The 20,531-nt window shown below is 46.2% G+C and overlaps 1 protein-coding gene across 1 annotated transcript in view; it reads right to left on the reverse strand.

Moving 5' to 3' along the window:
• The window catches only part of CIT (citron rho-interacting serine/threonine kinase), a 136,661-nt gene that overhangs the window by 45,943 nt on the left and 70,187 nt on the right, over positions 1 to 20,531 (reverse strand). Inside the window, 3 exon segments of the mRNA XM_087705637.1 lie at positions 8,316 to 8,369; positions 16,765 to 16,962; positions 18,712 to 18,886. Of these exon segments, the coding sequence (XP_087561763.1) occupies positions 8,316 to 8,369; positions 16,765 to 16,962; positions 18,712 to 18,886 (427 nt within the window).

Below are 20,531 nucleotides of genomic sequence, written 5' to 3' on the forward strand. Positions count from 1 at the left end.
GGGATACTGAGGATTCGCGGAGAGGCCTTGGGAGAGAGGCAAGTTACCTGTTCAGTGACTCTTTCGAGATTACTTCAACAAGAGAGGAAAACCAGGGTTTTGTGCCCAGTTGCCCTCCGGCCCCTCCAGCAGCCGAATCGGAGGAGGAAGCGACGGCGTTGGAGTCAGGGTCAGGATCGAGGCAACCTGAGAGCTCCGTGGGGAAAGAGGGAATGGAACTGGCAGAGAGAGAGAGACAGAGGCAGAGCCTGGGCTGTCCAACAGCCCTCAGATGGAGAGTCAACAGCCCCCAGGTCTGGAGGTAGCTGATAAGGAAGCAGAGGAACAGCTGGGTCCAGTGCCTGAAGGCAGAGGAGAGGAGAGCAGTGGAAATCTACGGGCCGGTTCTCAGGACGGAAGAGCCACAACTGCTAGCGAAGCCCCACCCTAGCTCTGGGGATAAAAGGCAGGGGGCGGAGATGAATACAAGTGGCAGAGGAGAGGAGAGCAGTGGAAATCTATGGGCCGGTTCTCGGGACAGAAGAGCCACAACTGCTAGCAAAGCCCCACCCTAGCTCTGGAGATAAAAGGCAGGGGGCAGAGATGAATAGATGCGTCAGACAACTCTTCATCTTCCGGACGGACGGACTTGTTAGCCTGCGGTGAGAAAGTAACATTTTGCCGGGGCTGCCGGCGCTCCGCATAAAGGAAATCTTTGAGGTAACTTCAGAGGATTTGCCGTGTTTCGGGAGCTGTTACCAACACCTAACCGGCCGCCCACTCCCATTTAGCGTTAACCATGGGGTGAAATGTGACGAGCACCTGCCATTCATACGCATTTTAGAGAGGCAAAGCTAATAGAAGCACTTCAGCGAGAGGCATATAAAGAACCGGGCAACGACGCTTTTACGAAGCAAAGAAAGCTGAGGTCCATTAAAGCAGAATGGGGGTGAAGATGGACTGCTTCGTCCCACCCCAGATGTTTCCAATGCTGCTGGATAGACCGCCAGGCCGTACAGAAAAGGGAGGCAAACTGGACGAAGACATACCGCGTGGCTGAAGCACAAAAAAACCCCCACAATTTGGGAAGGAGGTATTAAACCGCGTCGAGTTTCCGGACAAAATGCTCGACTAATAACGAAATCACTTTTCTGAAAAGTTCCCCCAACCCACACAACTTGCTCGCGTGGTTGTGACTCCCCAACCAATGACAATGTCTCCATTTTCTTCCCCGGCAACAGAGAAAGAATCAACAGGAGGAATAACATGATGTGAATAGGAATCAACGCAAATGTCACCCACGGCAATTAAAGAAAACATCCTGACAACGAGGCTCCCATGCTTAGACATTGTCCACCTAAGAGCATCTCCTCGGTTCATTGTATATTGAAGGTCCCGTTTTTGGGAAACCATTCTATTTCCTCGGTTCAGCCGCATGGGGAGGGAGACAGGAAAGGAGGGGAGGAACTATTTCTCATCCTTTGATAAAAAAAATATAAAGCTAACAAGCATCTGGTGGGACACGGTGGCCCAGTGGCTAAGATGCTATGCTTGTTGATCAGAAAGGAGTGGGGAGGGAATGGGGATTTTGCAGTATCCTTCCCCTGGAGTGGGAAGGGAAGGGAGATTTTGCACTATCCTTCCCATGGAGTGGGAAGGGAAGGGAGATTTTGCACTATCCTTCCCATGGAGTGGGAAGGGAAGGGAGATTTTGCAGTATCCTTCCCCTGGAGTGGGGAGGGAATGGGGATTTTGCATTATCCTTCCCCTGGAGTGGGGAGGGAATGGAGATTTTGCAGTATCCTTCCCCTGGAGTGGGGAGAGAATGGGGATTTTGCAGTATCCTTCCCCTGGAGTGGGGAGGGAATGGGGATTTTGCAGTATCCTTCCCCTGGAGTGGGAAGGGAAGGGAGATTTTGCACTATCCTTCCCATGGAGTGGGAAGGGAAGGGAGATTTTGCAGTATCCTTCCCCTGGAGTGGGGAGGGAATGGGGATTTTGCAGTATCCTTCCCCTGGAGTGGGGAGGGAATGGAGAGTTTGCAGTATCCTTCCCCTGGAGTGGGGAGGGAATGGGGATTTTGCAGTATCTTTCCCCTGGAGTGGGGAGAGAATGGGGATTTTGCACTATCCTTCCCATGGAGTGGGAAGGGAAGGGAGATTTTGCACTATCCTTCCCATGGAGTGGGGAGGGAATGGATATTTTACAGTATCCTTCCCCTGGAGTGGGGAGGGAATGGATATTTTGCAGTATCCTTCCCCTGGAGTGGGGAGGGAATGGAGATTTTGCACTATCCTTCCCTGGAGTGGGGAGGGAATGGATATTTTGCAGTATCCTTCCCCTGGAGTGGGGAGGAAATGGAGATTTTGCAGTATCCTTCCCCTGGAGTGGGGAGGGAATGGATATTTTATAGTATCCTTCCCCTGGAGTGGGGAGGGAATGGGGATTTTGCAGTATCCTTCCCCTGCCACGCCCACAAAGCCATACCACACCCATAAAGCCACGCCCACAGACCCGGTAGTAAAGTATTTTAAATCCCACCACTGGATCCAGGTATGACTAAACGCTGTGAGTAGCTTCTCATATCGATTGGAAATGAACAATGGTTGCAAAAAAATAAAAAAAATTAACACCTGACACATTCAAATTTCAATTTACTAGTAAAAGAGACAGTGGATGCGAGGACATAAATAAGAAAATAGTTCTCTCCACCCCACCACCCCGGCTACAGGTTAGTTATAAAACTTGGTACAACACTTGAGGTTACCTTGGTAACTCAGATAGACTCAATCAGTAGTTATTTAGTCATTAAAAATAAAATGCTTTTGCTTATACTTTCAGAGGCACGGGGGCCTCTGAAGAGCGGGGGCCAGAGGCAAAAGCAGGAATATACAGAATTCTCATCCTTTGACCGAGTTTAGAAAACAAGGCCACTTGGATGGAGGCACCTGGAGGTCAACCATAGACTGGACAGAGTTTAGAGCCTAATCCAGCAGGAGAAGATGGTTAAATAACAAATCGGTTTTGGCTTAATGCATCTTCTATGACCATGATGGCGAATCTATGGGACACCTGCCAGAAATGGCACACAGGGTCCTCTCTCCAGGCACGCTGGCTTTGCCCATTGCTCTTCCAGGTTCCGGTGCACATGTGCGTGCTGGCCAGTTGGATCTTCACACGTGCAGGAGCACTGGAAAACAGGAGAGCAACTCCATGGCGCGCATGCGCACACCAGGAAGCTGAGCTTCCAGTTTCCGGGATGCATGGTGGTCTTTGCATGCGTATGCATGACAGAAACCGGAAGACCAGGTGATTGGGGGAGAGAGGGGGAGGGAGGGAGAGAGGCAGAGCCTGAGCCATCCATCAGCCCTCAGATGGAGAGTCAACAGCCTCCAGGTCTGGAGGTGGCTGATGAGGAAGGAGGAACAGCTGGCTCCAGTGCCTGACGCAGGGGATGCACAGAAAGCAGAGGAGAGGAGAGCAGTGGAAATCTATGGGCTGGTCCTTGGGATGGAAGAGCCACTGCTGCTAGGGAAGCCCCACCCTAGCTCTGGGGATAAAAGGCAGGAAGTGGAGATAAACAGATGTGGCAGAGGAGAGGAGAGCAGTGGAAATCTATGGGCCGGTTCTTGGGATGGAAGTGTCACCGCTGCTAGGGAAGCCCCACCCTAGCTCTGGGGATAAAAGGCAGGGGGCGGAGATGAATAGATGTGGCACAGGAGAGCAGTGGAAATCTATGGGCCGGTCCTTGGGACGGAAGAGCCACCACTGCTAACAAAGTCCCACCCTAGCTCTGGGGATAAAAGGCAGGGGGTGGAGATGAATAGAAGTGGCAGACAACTATTCATCTCCTGGCCGGACAAACTTGTTACCCTGTGGGTGGAGAGAAACGTTTTTGTGGGTGTTGCTGATGCTCCTCATAAAAGAATCACTGTGTTCACTTCAAAGGGTTTGCTGTGTTAGGGGGCAAGCCAGGTTCACTTTGCAACCGTGTTCCCGACTTTAACAACCGTAGGGATTCACTTAACAACTGTGGCAAGCAAGGTCATAAAACGGGCGGAAAAACCCGCTTCACCAGCGCCTCGCTTAGCGACAGAAACGTTGGCCTCAATTACGGTCGTAAGTCGAGAACTACCTGTAGTCAGGATTTGGCTGTACACTGTGACAGTTCCACCATCCATTGTTCGTTTTGTTTACTCCTGTCTGAACCATCGCAATTAAAATAAGGCCCCCTATGCCGTGTAAAATTTAGCAAAATACACGATTAAAATGCAAAATACACGATTAAAACGTGTACCATTCCCCCCCCCCCCTCGATCCAGCCTTTTGAATCACTGATTTGCTCAACGAGCTGGAAGGAAGGAAGGAAAAAAAAAAAGCTTAAAATCTGAAGGACGAGGGCCTTCTTCCAATTCACCTCATGCGGTGCTGCCTTATGCCTTCTTTGCTCCCTGGTGTAAAAGAGGTGTAAAAGATTTAAGAGGCTGAAGGATTTCTGAAATGAATTCGGTGGAAGAGGGAAAAATACACAGGCGGGCAGAGACCAAGGGATGGGACGATTTAGGCAGGAGAACCTCTCCCTCCCCCCCCCCCAAAAAAAAGAAAAGAAAAGAAACTTTATTTAACTTGATCTTTGGCAGGTGGGCTGTTACCTGGTGAATGGGATAAAATTCAACAGATCTAATGCAACAGGCTTATTTTATACTAGCCGATACCCCGGTGTTTACCCAGGTATTTATTAATAGGGGGGGGGGGGGGAATGCCCGGACCAACCGTAATCCCTAATGTTGGATTTTCCCTCTGACCCGAGGGAGCCCCCTTGTGGAGTACTGTAAATCCGGCAACTCCACTGCGCTGTACAGTAGAAGACATTTTACAGCAGTACAGTAGAAGCCATTTTAAGGCACAGGAGGCTGTATCTTAACAGAACACACACCCTGAGGGGTTTTAGGGGTCTTACTACCACAGTATTTGTTTCCAGAGAGTAAGTCATCTGTGTACCAAGTTTGGTTGAAATTGCTCAAAGGCGTTCCAGAGTTATGCTGGAACACACACACACACACACACACACACACACACACACACACACACACACAGAGCAGTATTTATATAGATAGAAGAAGATATAGATATACAACGCAATCCTGTTTTCATGAATCACATCCCAGCATCCTTACGAGCCATAAATACCCTCGGCTGTTCAGGTTTAGCATAATATTTCGGCTAAGAATAACTGCAGCCGTCTGCACCTCCTGTTCTCCGTCAGGAAATATCGCCAGGAGAGCAAAATTCCTCCTGCCGAGGCACCAAGGAGGCTGTTGCAGCAATAAAACAGCGAGGGTTTAATGGGAAAAAAAAAACCGAAACCTATCTTTAAATTTCCTAGGAAATCAAAACACTGTTTTGGTGAACGACGGCGAACCAAAATCAAGGCACACCGGGGGGGAACAAACCTCATTCAAGTTTGGGTCAATGAGTTTGCCGTAACGGATATTTTAGCTCTCCAGAGTGACTTCCTTGAATGTCTTACATCCTCCTCCAAGCTATTTCTGAATTTAGCAGCCAGTCTGCAGCCTGGCTATTAATACACTACGGAAAAAAGTGTATTTTATATATTAAGAAAAAAATCCTTGCCGCTTTGGTACACATACAGAAACAACAGGTCTATGACAATTTCACTGTGGCCAACTCGCCACTTGTGGCCATTTCCGTTGTCATGGGAGAATTCCCTGCGGGACCAGAGTTACACTAAGATCAAAGAAACGGTGGAACAGAAAGAAGACGAAAGGAAGGACGGAATGGCACGTGAATGTCAAAAATTGCAACGTTTTTGTTTGAAACACCATATTTTTCAGAGTAGAAGATGCACCATTTTCCCCTATAAAAGAGCACGGATATGTTGGTGCGTCTTATACAACAAATACAGCCATTTTTGGCCTCCTGCATCCCATTTTTGCAAGGAAAAGGGTGAAAAATGGGCCACTTTTTGCGAAAAACGGAGGCTTTTTGCAAAAAATGCTGTTTTCCACCTGTTTTTCACAAAAAACGGGGGCATTTTTGCCTCCCCCCCCCAGCCCCGCTGAAGCCTGCAGAGTGCTCCTGGGGGGCCAGGGAGGACAAAAACTTTTTTTTTCTTACTTACCTCTTCGAAATCTTAGTGCCTCTTATACGCCGGTGCGTCTTATCGTCTGGAAAATACGGCGATGAAATCGAATGATTAAAACGTCCCACAGCAAGTTGGCCAGGACCAGGGTGGATTTGAATTAAATTGAGTCGATTTAAAAGCACTACTTTAAAAAGGCTTGATTTGAATCGACTTCGATTTAAATCATAATTTTTTAAAGAGCACTCGGCGTCTCTTCTCGCAGCGGCCCGCTGTGGACTCACCGACAGTTCCGTTCGCTTTAATGGGACGGCTGGCGATGCAGCAGGGACGCAACAAGGTATGGGACGTGGCGGGCAGCGGGTGAGTGGATGCCTGCTAACAGGCGCTGCCAAATGACAGGTGCTCTTTCATATTACCGTATTTTTCAGAGTATAAGATGCTCCGAAGTATAAGACGCACCTAGATTTTGGGGAGGAAAACAAGGGAAAAATATCTGCTTCTGGCTCCCAGCAATTTGCCTCCTTACAACAAACAGCACAGACAACATACACTATTTGTGGTGTTATATTTCAGACTATGCTTATACAGATGCTGTTAAAACTGATGTGCTTTCTGGGAGTATAGTTATTCTCTGCTATTTAAAAGAATAGCACTTTTTAAAACAACAGCACGGGGCCTTTTCAGATCAAGCATTTATTTTAAAAACCTTCTTCATTTTGTTAAGGTGTCTAGAACAATAATAAAGCAGTCTTTTAAAAAATAAGTCTAATGATTTGAACATTCTATAGGCATTTATAGTTGTTGACTTACCTCCTTGCAGAAAACAGCCTGATTAGCACGAGAAAAAAAAATTCTGTCTCTGCCTCCCAGCAATTTGCTTCCTGGAGCAAAGAGCAAGTTTCCCTTTCACTTTCTCCTGATCATCAGCTGTTTCAGGCTGCAGGATTGCTAAATAGCAATAGCAATAGCAGTTAGACTTATATACCGCTTCATAGGGCTTTAAGCCCTCTCTAAGCGGTTTACAGAGTCAGCATATTGCCCCCACAATCTGGGTCCTCATTTTACCCACCTCGGAAGGATGGAAGGCTGAGTCAACCCTGAGCCGGTGAGATTTGAACCGCTGAATTGTTGAACTAGCAGTCAGCTGAAGTGGCCTGCTGTACTGCACTCTACCCACTGCGCCACCTTGGCTCTTCGCTAAAGTCTATTGAAGCGTCTGCAACGTGGTTTTTTTTAAAAAACATTTTCTACCCCACTTCAAAAATCTACCTGAACTCAGCAGCTACCAAACCAAACCGGACGACGCCCATTTTTTGAGCAACGTCAGCTTCCCTTGCTCAGGGGAGGGTCTCGTTGCAAAAGATGTATTTTTTCGAGGACAACACCCCCCCCCCCAATTCATTTTGTCGGCGCAAGATCTGGTGTGCGTTGCTCCGCATGCAAGTGGCAGCCTTGGAGGCGCGTTGAGAGATGGCGAGGGGCTCGCTCGAGATGCAAGGAAAGGAAAAGTGGAGATGAGAGCTTGCATGCATGATTTGGGAAGTTGGGGGGGGGCAGGTAAGGGCGGAGAGGCACCTAAGGGTGGCTCGGCCTTTTCCATCCAAGGGGAACCTGCGGCAAAGAATGCAGCGAGGCAGCCGTGCATGCAGCCATTCCCCCAGCTTGCAGCAAAACGCAACGCTTGCGTTGCCAATCCCCAATAAAGCGACGTTCGCCAAATGCTTCTGCCTTACAGAAGGATGGAAGGTTGTGTGTCTCCCAGTGGAATCTACAGGGTGAGGGAGTATATCATCTTAAAGAGACATTGAGGCTGGCTGGAGGCCCGAGCCTATAAGCTACTACCCAACACGGTCTTGGAAATGTCATATATATATATATAGACCCATCGTTTGTGGCAGCTGCTTAAACCATTCTTATTAGCTGCACCGAAATGAGATTTTTTAAATTTTATTTTCCAATTGTTTTTCGGGTGGCTTTTGAAAGTGGCCAGATCGAACGCTTCAAATTCTCCAGAGAGAGAATTTATTTATTTATCTATTTTCTTCTGGAGATTCTCAAGTAAGAATTCAGATCAGTCTCGGTTCTGCTAGCCCGGGGGGAAAAGCCCACGACTCCTTCCGAAGCCTTTTGCCTTCCCAAGGAGCAGACAGAGCCACAAAAACGTGGACCGTTTCCTTCCTCATCCTCTGATTTTTTCAAAATAATTCAAGGATCTCGGTTGAATACTCACTGTGCAGCTATTACGAAGGGCTTCAAATTTACGCTGGATTTCATCTCTATGTGCCTAGAGGAGGTAAGAATTCGATCATCAATGTTTGCATACATCAGAGGCAGCATCCAACAGCGTTTGGCTAAATGAATCATAGAACAATCTACCAGCAAGCAAAGATTAGGGAGGGAAGATCCTGCAGGCTGCTAGTCCTGGCTGAGCTAAAAAATAACAACAACAACCCAGGCGGGTAGGCCTCAGGCATCTTCTGAAACTTTCAATCGTATCTAAACATCTATGGAGTTTCTCGCTCATCCATGGTTGTCCCAAAGGTGTTTTTTCAAAAGGCAACTGGACTTTCCTTGAAGTCGTTTCCCTTCTCATCCAAGAAGCTTGGGAAAGAATTTGGAACACAAATTATAAACTAACACGATCAGCAGCACTTCAAGAAAATATATACAAAATGTTTTATCGTTGGCACTTATCACCAACAAGATTGGCTAAAATGTACCCAGACATGAAGCCGACCTGATGGAAGTGTAAAAAAAGTACAAGGGACTTATTATCACATATGGTGGACCTGCCCGGAAACACAAAAATATTGGACAAAAATTTGGAAATGGGTGCAAGAAATTACAGGAGAACAGATAAAATACAAACCCGAAATCTTTCTACTGGGAATAATCCAAGGGAAATATACAAAGAAAATTAAGTACATATTAACACATCTGCTAACTACAGCTAGAATAGCATTTGCCCAATGCTGGAAACAAAATAATACCCCCTCGGATAAATTAGTGATTTAAAAAAAACTTTGGATTGTGCAGAGATGGACAAATGAACACTGAAATTAAAAGATAAAGAAGAGTCGGAATATTATGGAATTTGGAACAATTGGTACAAATGGCTGCAAAACAAGAATAAAATTAATTAAGCCAAAAAACTGTATATAAATATATATAGAACTGTGTATAAAGGTGTGTAAATATAGAAGTGAAATATTATATACATGTACAGGTATGATGACATATCAATGTTGATGTAATGACTGTAAGGTATTGTAGAAGGGAAAAAAATAATAAAAATCTGTAAAGAAGCTTCTTCAGTTCGGACGGAAGGATGGAGGATGAAAGGGTTTATATTCCTTGCCCGGTCGTCAACGATTGGCAGTCGTGAACAAGTAGATTCTATGTTAAACCACCAGATGCCTGCAAAGGAATCTAAATCCTTCCATCCTCCACCACTCAAGTCAGAACCGAAATAGATTCTTAAAGCGAAACGTCTTCAAGGAAAAAAAACCAAGAAAAAGTCCAGCTGCCTTTAGAAAAAGCCCCTTTGGGGGGTTTCACTCCTATCCATGATGTGGGGGGGCAAAGGACGTGCATAAAACTGAAGGTTGGTGCTGTGAAATAACCACATTATATGTGTGCCTCTCCAAAGAAACTTGTTCGAAGAACAAGTAGTGCCAGGGCCGGCGAGGGAGGAGTCAAACAAGTCACCAGCCTAGAATCGTTACGTTCCCACAAAAAGTCTAAACCTCTGAACTTAGACTTAGTTCATTCTGTTAACTCTCTATCTAGCGCCAATTTAGGCCTTGAATGTTAGTTGCCCAAATTCTTGTGCGTAAAACTGCAACTTAAGTGCGATCTTGGTTCTTTGTGCCAATTAATTCATTTGCCGGATGCAGTTATTGTCCCTAGCGCCGTTTGAATTATTTTATTTTTTAAAATATTAATTAACGCACAGGCTGTTGCAATCTTGTTCCAAAGACGAAAGCTAGAGGGGGAAATAGCAATAGCAGTTAGACTTATATACCGCTTCATAGGTCTTTCAGCCCTCTCTAAGCGGTTTACAGAGTCAGCATATCGCCCCCACAGTCTGGGTCCTCATTTCACCCACCTCGGAAGGATGGAAGGCTGAGTCAACCTTGAGCCGGTGAGATTTGAACCGCTGAACTACAGATAGCAATCAGCTGAAGTGGCCTGCAGTACTGCACTCTACCCACTGCGCCACCTCGGCTCTTCTATCTTTTATCTTCTCTTCACCTCAGCCTATGACAAAACATTGCGCCAGCTCCCCGCAATCTTGTCTGCTAAAGACCCTGTTGTTTTTTTGAGGGGGAAGGGGAGGAACGTAGGTCGCTGAGCGGGTGGGATTTCCCGTGCTTGGTTTCTGCATTTGGAAACGAAAGGGCGGAAGAGGTAGTCCTCGACTTACGACCACGATTCAACCCCCCACATTTCTGCTGTTCAGTGAGACCTTGGTTAGGTGAGGTGGGGGTTTTTTTTGCTCCATTTGATCACCTTCCTTGCCACCGTTGTTAAGTGAATCGCCGCGGCTGATAAGTTAGTAAGATGGTTGTTAAGTGGTTGTTAAGATCCATAGCAACTGTCATAAATACGAGACAGTTGCGAAACATCTGGATTTTGATCACGTGGGGATGCTACAGGGTAAAAAATAGGTCGCAAGTCACTTCCCCCCCCCTGCCGTTATAACTTTGAACGGTCAGTAAACAAACTGTTGTAAGTTGAGGACTACCGGTCTATCAGGAGAACCTGCCAATGAAAAATCAATCCCTGGAAATGTCTACAAGAAGCTATTCCAGTATACTAAGGAAATACCTCTTCCCACAACCAACAATTCCTGGCGATAAAAGGAAGCCTAGAGCAGTGTTTCTCAACCTTGGCCACTTGAAGATGTCTGGACTTCAACTCCCAGAATTCCCCAGCCAGCCTTTGCTGGCTGGGGAATTCTGGGAGTTGAAGTCCAGACATCTTCAAGTGGCCAAGGTTGAGAAACACTGGCCTAGAGATACCAAAAAAGACGTTGACGGGCATTTTAGTAAAACCTACTGTGTTTTCCCGAAAATAAGACAGGGTCTTACTTTCTTTTGACCCCTGAAATAAGCGCTGGGCCTTATTTTTGGGGAGGTCTTATTAATTTTTGAGGTGTGGAAGACGGCGAGCGTGGTCACCTCATGGCTGCAGCTGTGTTGCACCGCTGCTGCAGCGCAATGCGGCCGCCCGCCAGCTGTTCGCCGTGCAGGCGCTTCCAGCCATTCTTCCCAGGACTCTGTACCATGCCGTCGGCCCGGCCGGATGTCCCATCGCGGCTGTTGCCTCCCTGTTCTTCCCTAATGGCTTTTGCGGCGGCCATTAGCGTGGCAGTAGAGGCGTGGCGGCTAGGTTGGCGGGAGCGGCCGTTAGGTAAGGGCATGGGAGATGTGGAGGGAACGTTCCGCCCTCCCTACCCACGCCCCTCCGGCCTAACCGCGTCACCTCGGGTTGTTTGCGCGACAGAGGAGATGGCAGGGGCCAGCTGTGCATGCATCTAAATATTATTGGGGAGGGCTTATTTTCAGGGTTGGGTTTATTTTAGCACATCAGAAGCCTGATTGGGCTTATTATCCAGGGAGGAGTTATTTTCAGGGAAACAGGGTATATTATTATTATTATTGTTTAACAAGCAAAATGTGACCCCCACAAAGCTCAACACACACCCACGCACCCAGCGCCAAAGTCCTTCTCCAATCTTACTCTGAAGGTTCCGGGCTCAGTGGATGTTTTTTCCCCGCTGCGTTTGATCCAAACATCCTGAATCAAAGGCATTTAAGAGAGCAAAAAACTGTTTCAGCAAATTGAAAAGGAACCAACTAGAAACGGAGGGGGCTTCCTTGTCCCCAACCAGCTGCATTGCGGGGGGGGGGAGACGCTGAGACATGGTCATGTCACCCAAATGTGACGCTCGGTGGCTCAGTGGCTAAGACGCCGAGCTTGTCGAGCAGAAAGGTCAGCAGTTTGGTGGTTCGAATCCCCAGCGCCGCATAACGGAGGGAGCTCCCATGACTCGTCCCAGCTTCTGCCAACCTAGCAGTTCGAAAGCAGGTAAAAAAATGCAAGTAGAAAAATAGGGAGCCACCTTTGGTGGGAACGGCGTTCTGTACGCCTTCGGCGTTGAGTCATGCCGGCCACATGACCACGGAGACGTCTTCGGACAGCGCTGGCTCTTCGGCTTTGAAACAGAGAAGAGCAGCGCCCCCTAAAGTCGGAAGCGACTAGCACATATGTGCAAGGGGAACTTTTACCTATGAAGATCAGCGACAGTGGAAGCACGAGATGGAAACGGCTCCTTTTGGCAGGGGAAAGACTGCGTATGATTTTACAGCTTAAGTCAACCGATTTTTGGAATTAGTGGATTAAAAGTTAAGTCCTTCTTCCAAAGCTTCCACAGGTATGGAAGGACGCTTGAAGGAAGGAAAACGGACCTCCACTGAAAAGGACCGCCTTGAAGAGCAATGGCCAACTTGGTGTGCAAGAAAGCAATCAACCAACAAGATGTGGATTATTATAGCACATGCGCAACCTTCTTCCCTATTGCTATTTGGGCAATTTGTACCTACTGAATTTGAAAACTAACAGAATCACACAACCTCTGAGAGCTTGGCAAACTGTTCGTCTCTATGGACATCTGTTAATATTTGCGTCTGACACCAACTGAGATGTAGATTTGAGTCTGACACCAAAGCCGATGTATATAAAAGCATTTGCCCAACATATTCAGGGTGGAGGACTCCAGGTTTCTGCAACCTAATGCTCTCCAGACAAGCCAGAATCACAAAATCCCAGATTTTTATGCCTGGCCAAGTGCAACGATCGGGGGTGCTGCCTGGAAGTTTTAGGGAGTGGCAGTTACAACATCTATGAAGGGCACGAGGTTGAGAAAGGCTACGGAAGTCCAACTAGCAGGGAAGTCTCCGGAATTTCAGCAACAAGGTATTTGCAAAGCAATTACACTGTGTTTTGTGTTGTGGCCCAGCAGGAGCCGTTGGAGCTGCCACCAGACTCCGACAGCGAGGGGCCCTATGAGTCGGCCCTGGAGGATGTGGAGGACCCTGGACAGGGTTCCGACTCAGAGGAGGGCGCAGAGAGACTGGTTGGCCACTAGGTGGTGCCTGAGCCTTGGATCAGTGGGGAGGAGACAAGGGAGAGTGATCCAGAAACCAACAGGGAGTTGTTCTGCGATGCACGCCATCGAAGAGCTACTCAGCGGCAAGAACAACTACGTAATTACAGGAGGTAATTACGCTCAGCTGATGGTCATTAGGCTCTTCTCCAGACTATATAAAAGACTGCTTTTGCCACACCCCTCTTTGCAGAAGTCAACGCTTTGACTAAAGAGAAACTAACTTGGCAGGCTGGATTGCTACCAGAGTTAATCTGAATTGCTGCCAAGGTTTGTCGGCCTTGCTGCCAAGGTCCTTATCTGTTTGTTTACTTGGCTTTCAGCCACCAAGATTCTGGTCTTGTTATTAAAGGACATTCTCATTAAGCGTGTCTCGGCTTTCGTTACTGGATGGAAGAGGGGGTCAGACCAGTTTTGTATACAAAATCACCATACAGTTTAGCAGAAGGCTATCCAAACTAATTGGCTCTAAAGGATGTCACGCTTTGGCATTGTTCGCGTGCCCACCAGCAGAGCTGGCGGCAGAGTCAGACAGTGGGGAGGTTGGGGAGGAAGATGGGCCAGTCCTGGAGTCTGGGGAAGGCTCTGATGTGGGCTCTGCGTTGGAAGCAGGGATGGGGCCACGGCCGTCCGACGGTTATCAACTGCCTTTGGAGTTGGAGATCAGTGGGGCAGAAGAACAGCTGGAGCCTGTTCCTGATGGGTGCATGCGCAGCGTTGCCAGGAGAAAGGAACAGCTAAGGAACAAGGGCCGACTCGGGAATAAAGGCACAGATGGATGGTGAATGGCCCCTCCCAGAGGGAATAAAAAGGAGCAAAAGGGGAGTGGAGTTTGCAGGAGATAATTAGTTGGCTAAATTACTGCGAAGATTTGTTTGTGACTTCTTGCCAAGGAATTTCTGCTACAGCGTGGCATCTGGGAGATATCGGCCTGGCAGCTCTCCAAGTCTGATAAGGTCTGTGGTTGTAAATTCACCCTTGAAAGACTGTTTGACGGGACTTAGCCAGATGTGAATGAGAGGATTTCCCATGAGCTTAATAAAAAGGGATGTTTTTTTTGATTGGGTGAAGCCGAGCGGTGTCACTTACGAACCCAAGATTGCGATATCATGACATCCGTGACTTCTGCGTGTCCTACATGGGAGGTGGACTTCCCAAACTGAAAGACCATGCCTCTTGCCCAGTTCTGCTAAGCCCCCGAAGGTACATATACAGAAGATCCTTGGACTAAAGACTGGTTATACCTCTAGCTGGATGGTTGTTCTCTTACAGCAAGCTTGCAGCTTCAGGAGAGACACACATGGGGTGGGAAGGGTGGGGGAAGACACCTGCCTAGACAGCCAGATCAGCCAAATCCACCAGGGCTGATCAGTGGGGCAGAAGAACAGCTGGAGTCAGTGGGGTGACAGGGGTTGCAGCCGGATCCCCCTCTCATTCTCCAGAAGTCCTTTTCCAAAAAACTTCAAGCTCCATCACGCAGCTCAAAGGCAGAAACAGCATAGCTGTTGGGCGCTTCCGTAACTTCACAATTCCTAGGTCCCTGTCCTCTCCCCCCCACCCAAAAAAAAATCATAGCTGCTTTGGCAAGGAAGAGAACCCAGCCACCAATACCATGGCCAGACCTTGGCTAGATTGGATTCAATCCCCCCCCCACTGCCCCCCAACTTCTGAAAAGCCATTTGGATACATCAGAAGTTAGAAAGAAAATTGAAATAGGGGAAGCACCAGATCAGATGGACTTTCAAGTTTGTATTACGAATGTTTTGAAGACCAAATCTAATTCTTTTTTTTAAAAAAAGGAAATGAATGCTGTTACCCAAGGATCTGCCATGCCAGATTATTGGCAAAAAAGGGCAAATATTGCTTTATTACCAAAGAATAAAATAGAATAGAATAACAGAGTTGGAAGGGATCTTGGAGGTCTTCTAGTCCAACCCCCCCTGCCTAGGCAGGAAACCCTATACTGTTTCAGACAAATGGCTGTCCAACATCTTCTTAAAAATTTCCAGTGTTGGAGCATTTATAGCTTCTGGAGGCAAGTTGTTCCACTGATTAATTGTTCTAACTATTTATTTATTTATTTATTTATTTATTAGACTTATATACCGCTTCATAGAGCTTTCAGCCCTCTCTAAGCGGTTTACAGATTTTTAGCAAATTGAGTCAGCAAATTGCCCCCACAGTCTGGGTCTTCATTTCACCCACCTCGGAAGGATGGAAGGCTGAGTCAACCTTGAGCCGGTGAGATTTGAACCGCTGAACTGCAGATAACAGTCAGCTGAAGTGGCCTGCAGTACTGCACCCTAACCACTACGCCACCTCGGCTCCTACTGTTAAAGAAATTTCTCCTTAGTTCTAGGTTGCTTCTCTCCTTGATTAGTTTCCACCCATTGCTTCTTGTTCTACCCTCAGGTGCTTTGGAGAATAGCTTGACTCCCTCTTCTTTGGGGCAGCCCCTGAGATATTGGAAGACTGCTATCGTGTCTCCCCTAGTCCTTCTTTTCCTTAAACTAGACATACCCAGTTCCTGCAACCGTTCATCCTATGTTTTAGCCTCCAGTCCCCTAATCCTCCTTGTTGCTCTTCTCTGCACTCTTTCCAGAGTCTCCACATCTTTTTTATAATATGGGTACCAAAAGTGGATGCATTCAAAGTGTGGTCTTACTGGGGCTTTTTAAAGCAGTACTTATTCTTCAGGTGAACCAGGTAACAAGAGGTCTGTCCTTCCAATTTTGGAGTGAGAAACGGCCAGGAGAAGACAGGAGAAGGCAGCCTCTTAGATATTGGAAGATTGCTATCCTGTCTCCCCTGGTCCTTCTCTTCACTAGACTAGCCAGGCCCAGTTCCTGCAACCGTTCATCGCATGTTTTAGCCTCCAGTCCCCTCGTCCTCTTTGTTGCTCTTCTCTGCACTCCTTTTAGAGTCTCCACATCAAAAGGAAGGACAAGATTCGACCTCTGCTATGAAGTATAGGGCTGATTTCATTATTGACGGTTGAGTATAAAACTTTTGAGGAGTGGAGTAAAAGAGGGAGGAGGAAAAGGAGGAGGACTGTGGGATCCTTGGTGTTCACTGAGCGTGTTTCTTGCAGACGTTTCATTACCCAACTAGGTAACATCATCAGTTCTAGACGGGAGTGGGGTTTGCATTGATGTTCTCACCTTAGTTGGGTAATGAAACGCCTGCCAGAAAATGGCTAAGCTCCAACAAGCAACAAGGACCCCACAATCCTCCTCCTCTTCCTTCTCTCCCACTACATTCTAGCCCTGATGATGTTACCTAGCTGGGTAAGGAAACGCCTGCAAGAAAACAATCCAGGATCCCACAAAACATGGCATCTTTCTGAATGAAAGAATGGGTGGAGAAGCTTTTTCATGGAGCCTTTTGAACGTTCTCCAGATGTTTTGAACAGGAAACGGGCCGTCTCCAACCTTCGCCCACCGCTTCAAGCTCTCAAGAGCCAGCAGGGCGCGTGCTCCCGACCCCAGCCCGGAGTTCAAAAGCTTACCGTCAGCGCCTGGATCTCTTCCTCGGCTTCGGCCGTGGTCTCTTCCAATTCGGTTTTAGCTTCCCTCAATTGGCTTTCCAGAGCTGCCCGGGCGGCTTGCAATCCTGAAATCTGAGATTCCCTCTCCTGGAGGGTGAGCTGCAATTCAGTCAGTTGCCGTTTCAGTTCTAATTTTTGTTCTTCGTGTTCCAGGCTAACCTGGAAGGACAGAATTTTTTTTTTAATAATTTATTTTATTTTATTTTTAAATAAACAATCCATTTCCCATTAACCGGCATGTCGTCTGGGGGGTCAAACATTTTGGACCCACTTTAAAATATACAATCTCATTCATTATTTTCTGTCATCTTGGCTTGCCGTATTTTTTTGGGGGGATTGTAAGATGCACCTGACTATAAGACCCACCTAAATTTAGAAGAGGAAAACAAATTGTAATCTGGGACTTAGGGAAAAGACCTATAAATCATTAATAAATTTCTGTTTAGAGCTGGTTATAAAGGTACAATCTCTTTTGGACCTGAGGTGAAGAGAGGTGAGATAAATAGTAAATAATTTTTAGTTAACTACAATAATAATAAGGAAATGTTAATGATATATACAGGTGTGTTGTACTCAGAGGTGGGTTCCTACCAGTTCGCACCTATTCGGTAGAACCGGTTCGTCAAATCTACCGAGATAAATAGTAAATAATTTTTAGTTAACTACAATAATAATAAGGAAATGTTAATGGATAATATTTAATGATATATACAGGTGTGTTGTACTTAGAGGTGGGTTCCTATCCTATCAGTTCGCACCTATTCGGTAGAACTGGTTAGTCAAATCTACCGAACCGGTTAGAAGAGGTTCCACCAGTGGACCCGGAAAGCAGGCCACACCTACAGAAGAGGTTCCAAAAGTTTTTGAAACCCACCACTGGCCCTTGGATATGATTATTCTACTCTATCATGCTCCTATTTATAAAACTCAGTGCCTCTGTGAAAGGTAAGGATGACTACTGCGTTTGTGGTGCAATCAGAACATTGCGTGCGTTGAAGTTGTTTTAACGCAAACCAAAGATGCCTTTTAAAAAACAAGTTTATGCCATATTCTTATGCATGCCAGTGCTGTGTGTGAAGATAGATAGATACAGTAGATAGATAGATGGATGGATGGATGATAGGTAGAGGGAGAGAGAGCAATAGCAATAGCCCTTGGACTTATATACCGCTTCACAGTACTTTCCAGCCCTCTCTAAGCGGTTTACAGAGTCATCCTCTTGCCCCCAACAATCTGGCTCCTCCTTTCGCTGGTTAATGCAAATGTGGAAGAAAGGGAACTTCCATGTTTCAACTCAACGGTATTGCTCTGACCTATCAAGAATCAATCTCTGGAAGCCACAGATGATCACAAATGTGCTTGTTGATAATTTGATAGTCCCCCGTCCCCCCCGCCACACACAGACACAGCCTTTTGTCTCTGTTTACACCCTGCCAAAAACGTGTTCTGGCATTTGAGAAACAGACTCGATGCCATCTGATTAAACGGGAAACTCATTTCTTCCCTCTAGGGCACCGTGCTGGTTTTAAAAGGTTGCTGCCCGTAACTAACTCCCATCCAGGGCAATATTTCAGGAAAGGGACTAAGGAGAGTTATCTGATCTTGTAGGATTGGCAGATGTCCTTAAGAAAGGCAGGCCTGCAGAAATGGTAGTTACTCGGTCGTGTGAACGGTAGGAATATCCAATATATATATATCACACATATATATATCGCACATACACACACACACACACACACACACACACACACACACACACACACACACACACATATATATATATATATATACATATATATACATACATACACATACATACATACATACATACATACATATATGTATGTGTGTTATATTTGTATAACATATATATATATATATATAAATAATATATATATAATTTTTTACCTCTCTTAACCTCGTCTCCAACTCCAGCAGGTGAGTCTTGTCCGTGTGGTCCTGATGGCTGATTTTTTCCAACTGTTCCTCCAGCTTATTGTTGTGAGCCTCTAATTTCCCAGCCTGAGTTTCCAGATAAAATTTCTGCTGCCTGAGCTCAGAAATCATCTCTTCTTGGGCTTTCCTAAAAATATATAGATAGATATATATATAATTTTTTTTTTAAAAAAATGGAGTTGGGGGAGTGTTACCTAATCTAACCCAGGGGTCACCAACCTTTCAGACCTCAGACAGGGACCATCAAATTCATAATTTTAAATCCCACAGACCACTAATATGATCTAGCTAATGACCAGCTGGGCTTACTCTATCTATCTATCTATCTATCTATCTATCTATCTATCTATCTATCTATCTATCTATTCATCTATCTATCCATTTATCCATCCATCCATCCATATCTATCTATCTATCTATCTATCTATCCATCCATCCATCTATCTATCCATCCATCCATCCATCCATCTACTATCCATCCATCTATCCATCCATTTATCTATCCATCCATTTATCTATCTATCCATCCATTCATCTATCTATCTATCCATCCATCCATCTATCCATCCATTTATCTATCTATCCATCCATTCATCTATCTATCTATCCATCCATCCATCTATCCATCCATTTATCTATCTATCCATCCATCCATATCTATCTATCGATCCACCCATCCATCCATCTATCTATCTATCTATCTATCTATCCATCCATCCATTTATCCATCCATCCATCCATCCATCCATCCATCCCTACCTATCTATCTATCCATCCATCCATCTATCCATCCATTTATCTATCTATCCATCCGACTATCCATCCATTTATCTATCCATCCATTTATCTATCTATCCATCCATCCATCTATCTATCCATCCATCCATTTATCTATGTATCCATTCATCCATATCTATCTATCTATCTATCCACCCATCTACCCATCCATCCATCCATCCATATCTATCTATCTATCTATCTATCTATCTATCTATCTATCTATCTATCTATCTATCTATCTATCTATCAATCATCTAGTGCAAGGTCACTTACATGATCTATAACAGAATAACAGAGTTGAGAGGAACCTTGGAGGTCTTCTAGTCCAACCCCCTGCTCAAGCAGGAAACCCCATCCCATTTCAGACAGGTGGCTATCCAGTCCATTTTTGAAAATTTCCAGTGAGGGGACACCCACAACCTCTGCTGGCGAGTTGTTCCACTGGTTAATTGTTTTCTTTGTTAGGAAGTTTCTCTTTCATTCCAGGTTGCTTCTCTCCTTGATTAGTTTCCATCTGTTGCTCCTTGGCTGGCCTTCTGGCGCTTTGGAGAATAGGTTGACAACCCCCACCCCTCTTCTTTGGGGCAGCCCCTCAAATATTGGAAGACCACTATCGTGTCTCCCACTAGTTCTTCCCCCCTCTCCCCCAGACTAGCCCCCTAGCCAGCCTGGTCCTTCGGAGGTTTCTCCCAGGAGAAACGTTAACTGGCCCACAACTTGCAAGATTTTAGATATCTCCTGCAATTCCAGATAAAGATGCCAAGACTGCATACAGAATGCAGCCGCACGAGCGATATTGGGTGCCCCCAGGTACACCCACGTTCCACCTATCCTCTGCGCGCTGCACTGGCTACCTATTGGTCTCCGGATGCAATTCAAGGTGTTGGTTATCATCTTTATAGCAATAGCAATAGCAGTTAGACTTATATACCGCTTCATAGGGCTTTCAGCCCTCTCTAAGCGGTTTACAGAGTCAGCATATCGCCCCCAAC

The sequence above is a fragment of the Thamnophis sirtalis genome, unplaced genomic scaffold, assembly GCF_051295495.1.
Source record: "Thamnophis sirtalis isolate CommonGarterSnake01/CBP01778 unplaced genomic scaffold, rThaSir2_p1.2 scaffold_2, whole genome shotgun sequence".
Classification (NCBI taxonomy): Eukaryota; Metazoa; Chordata; class Lepidosauria; order Squamata; family Natricidae; genus Thamnophis; species Thamnophis sirtalis.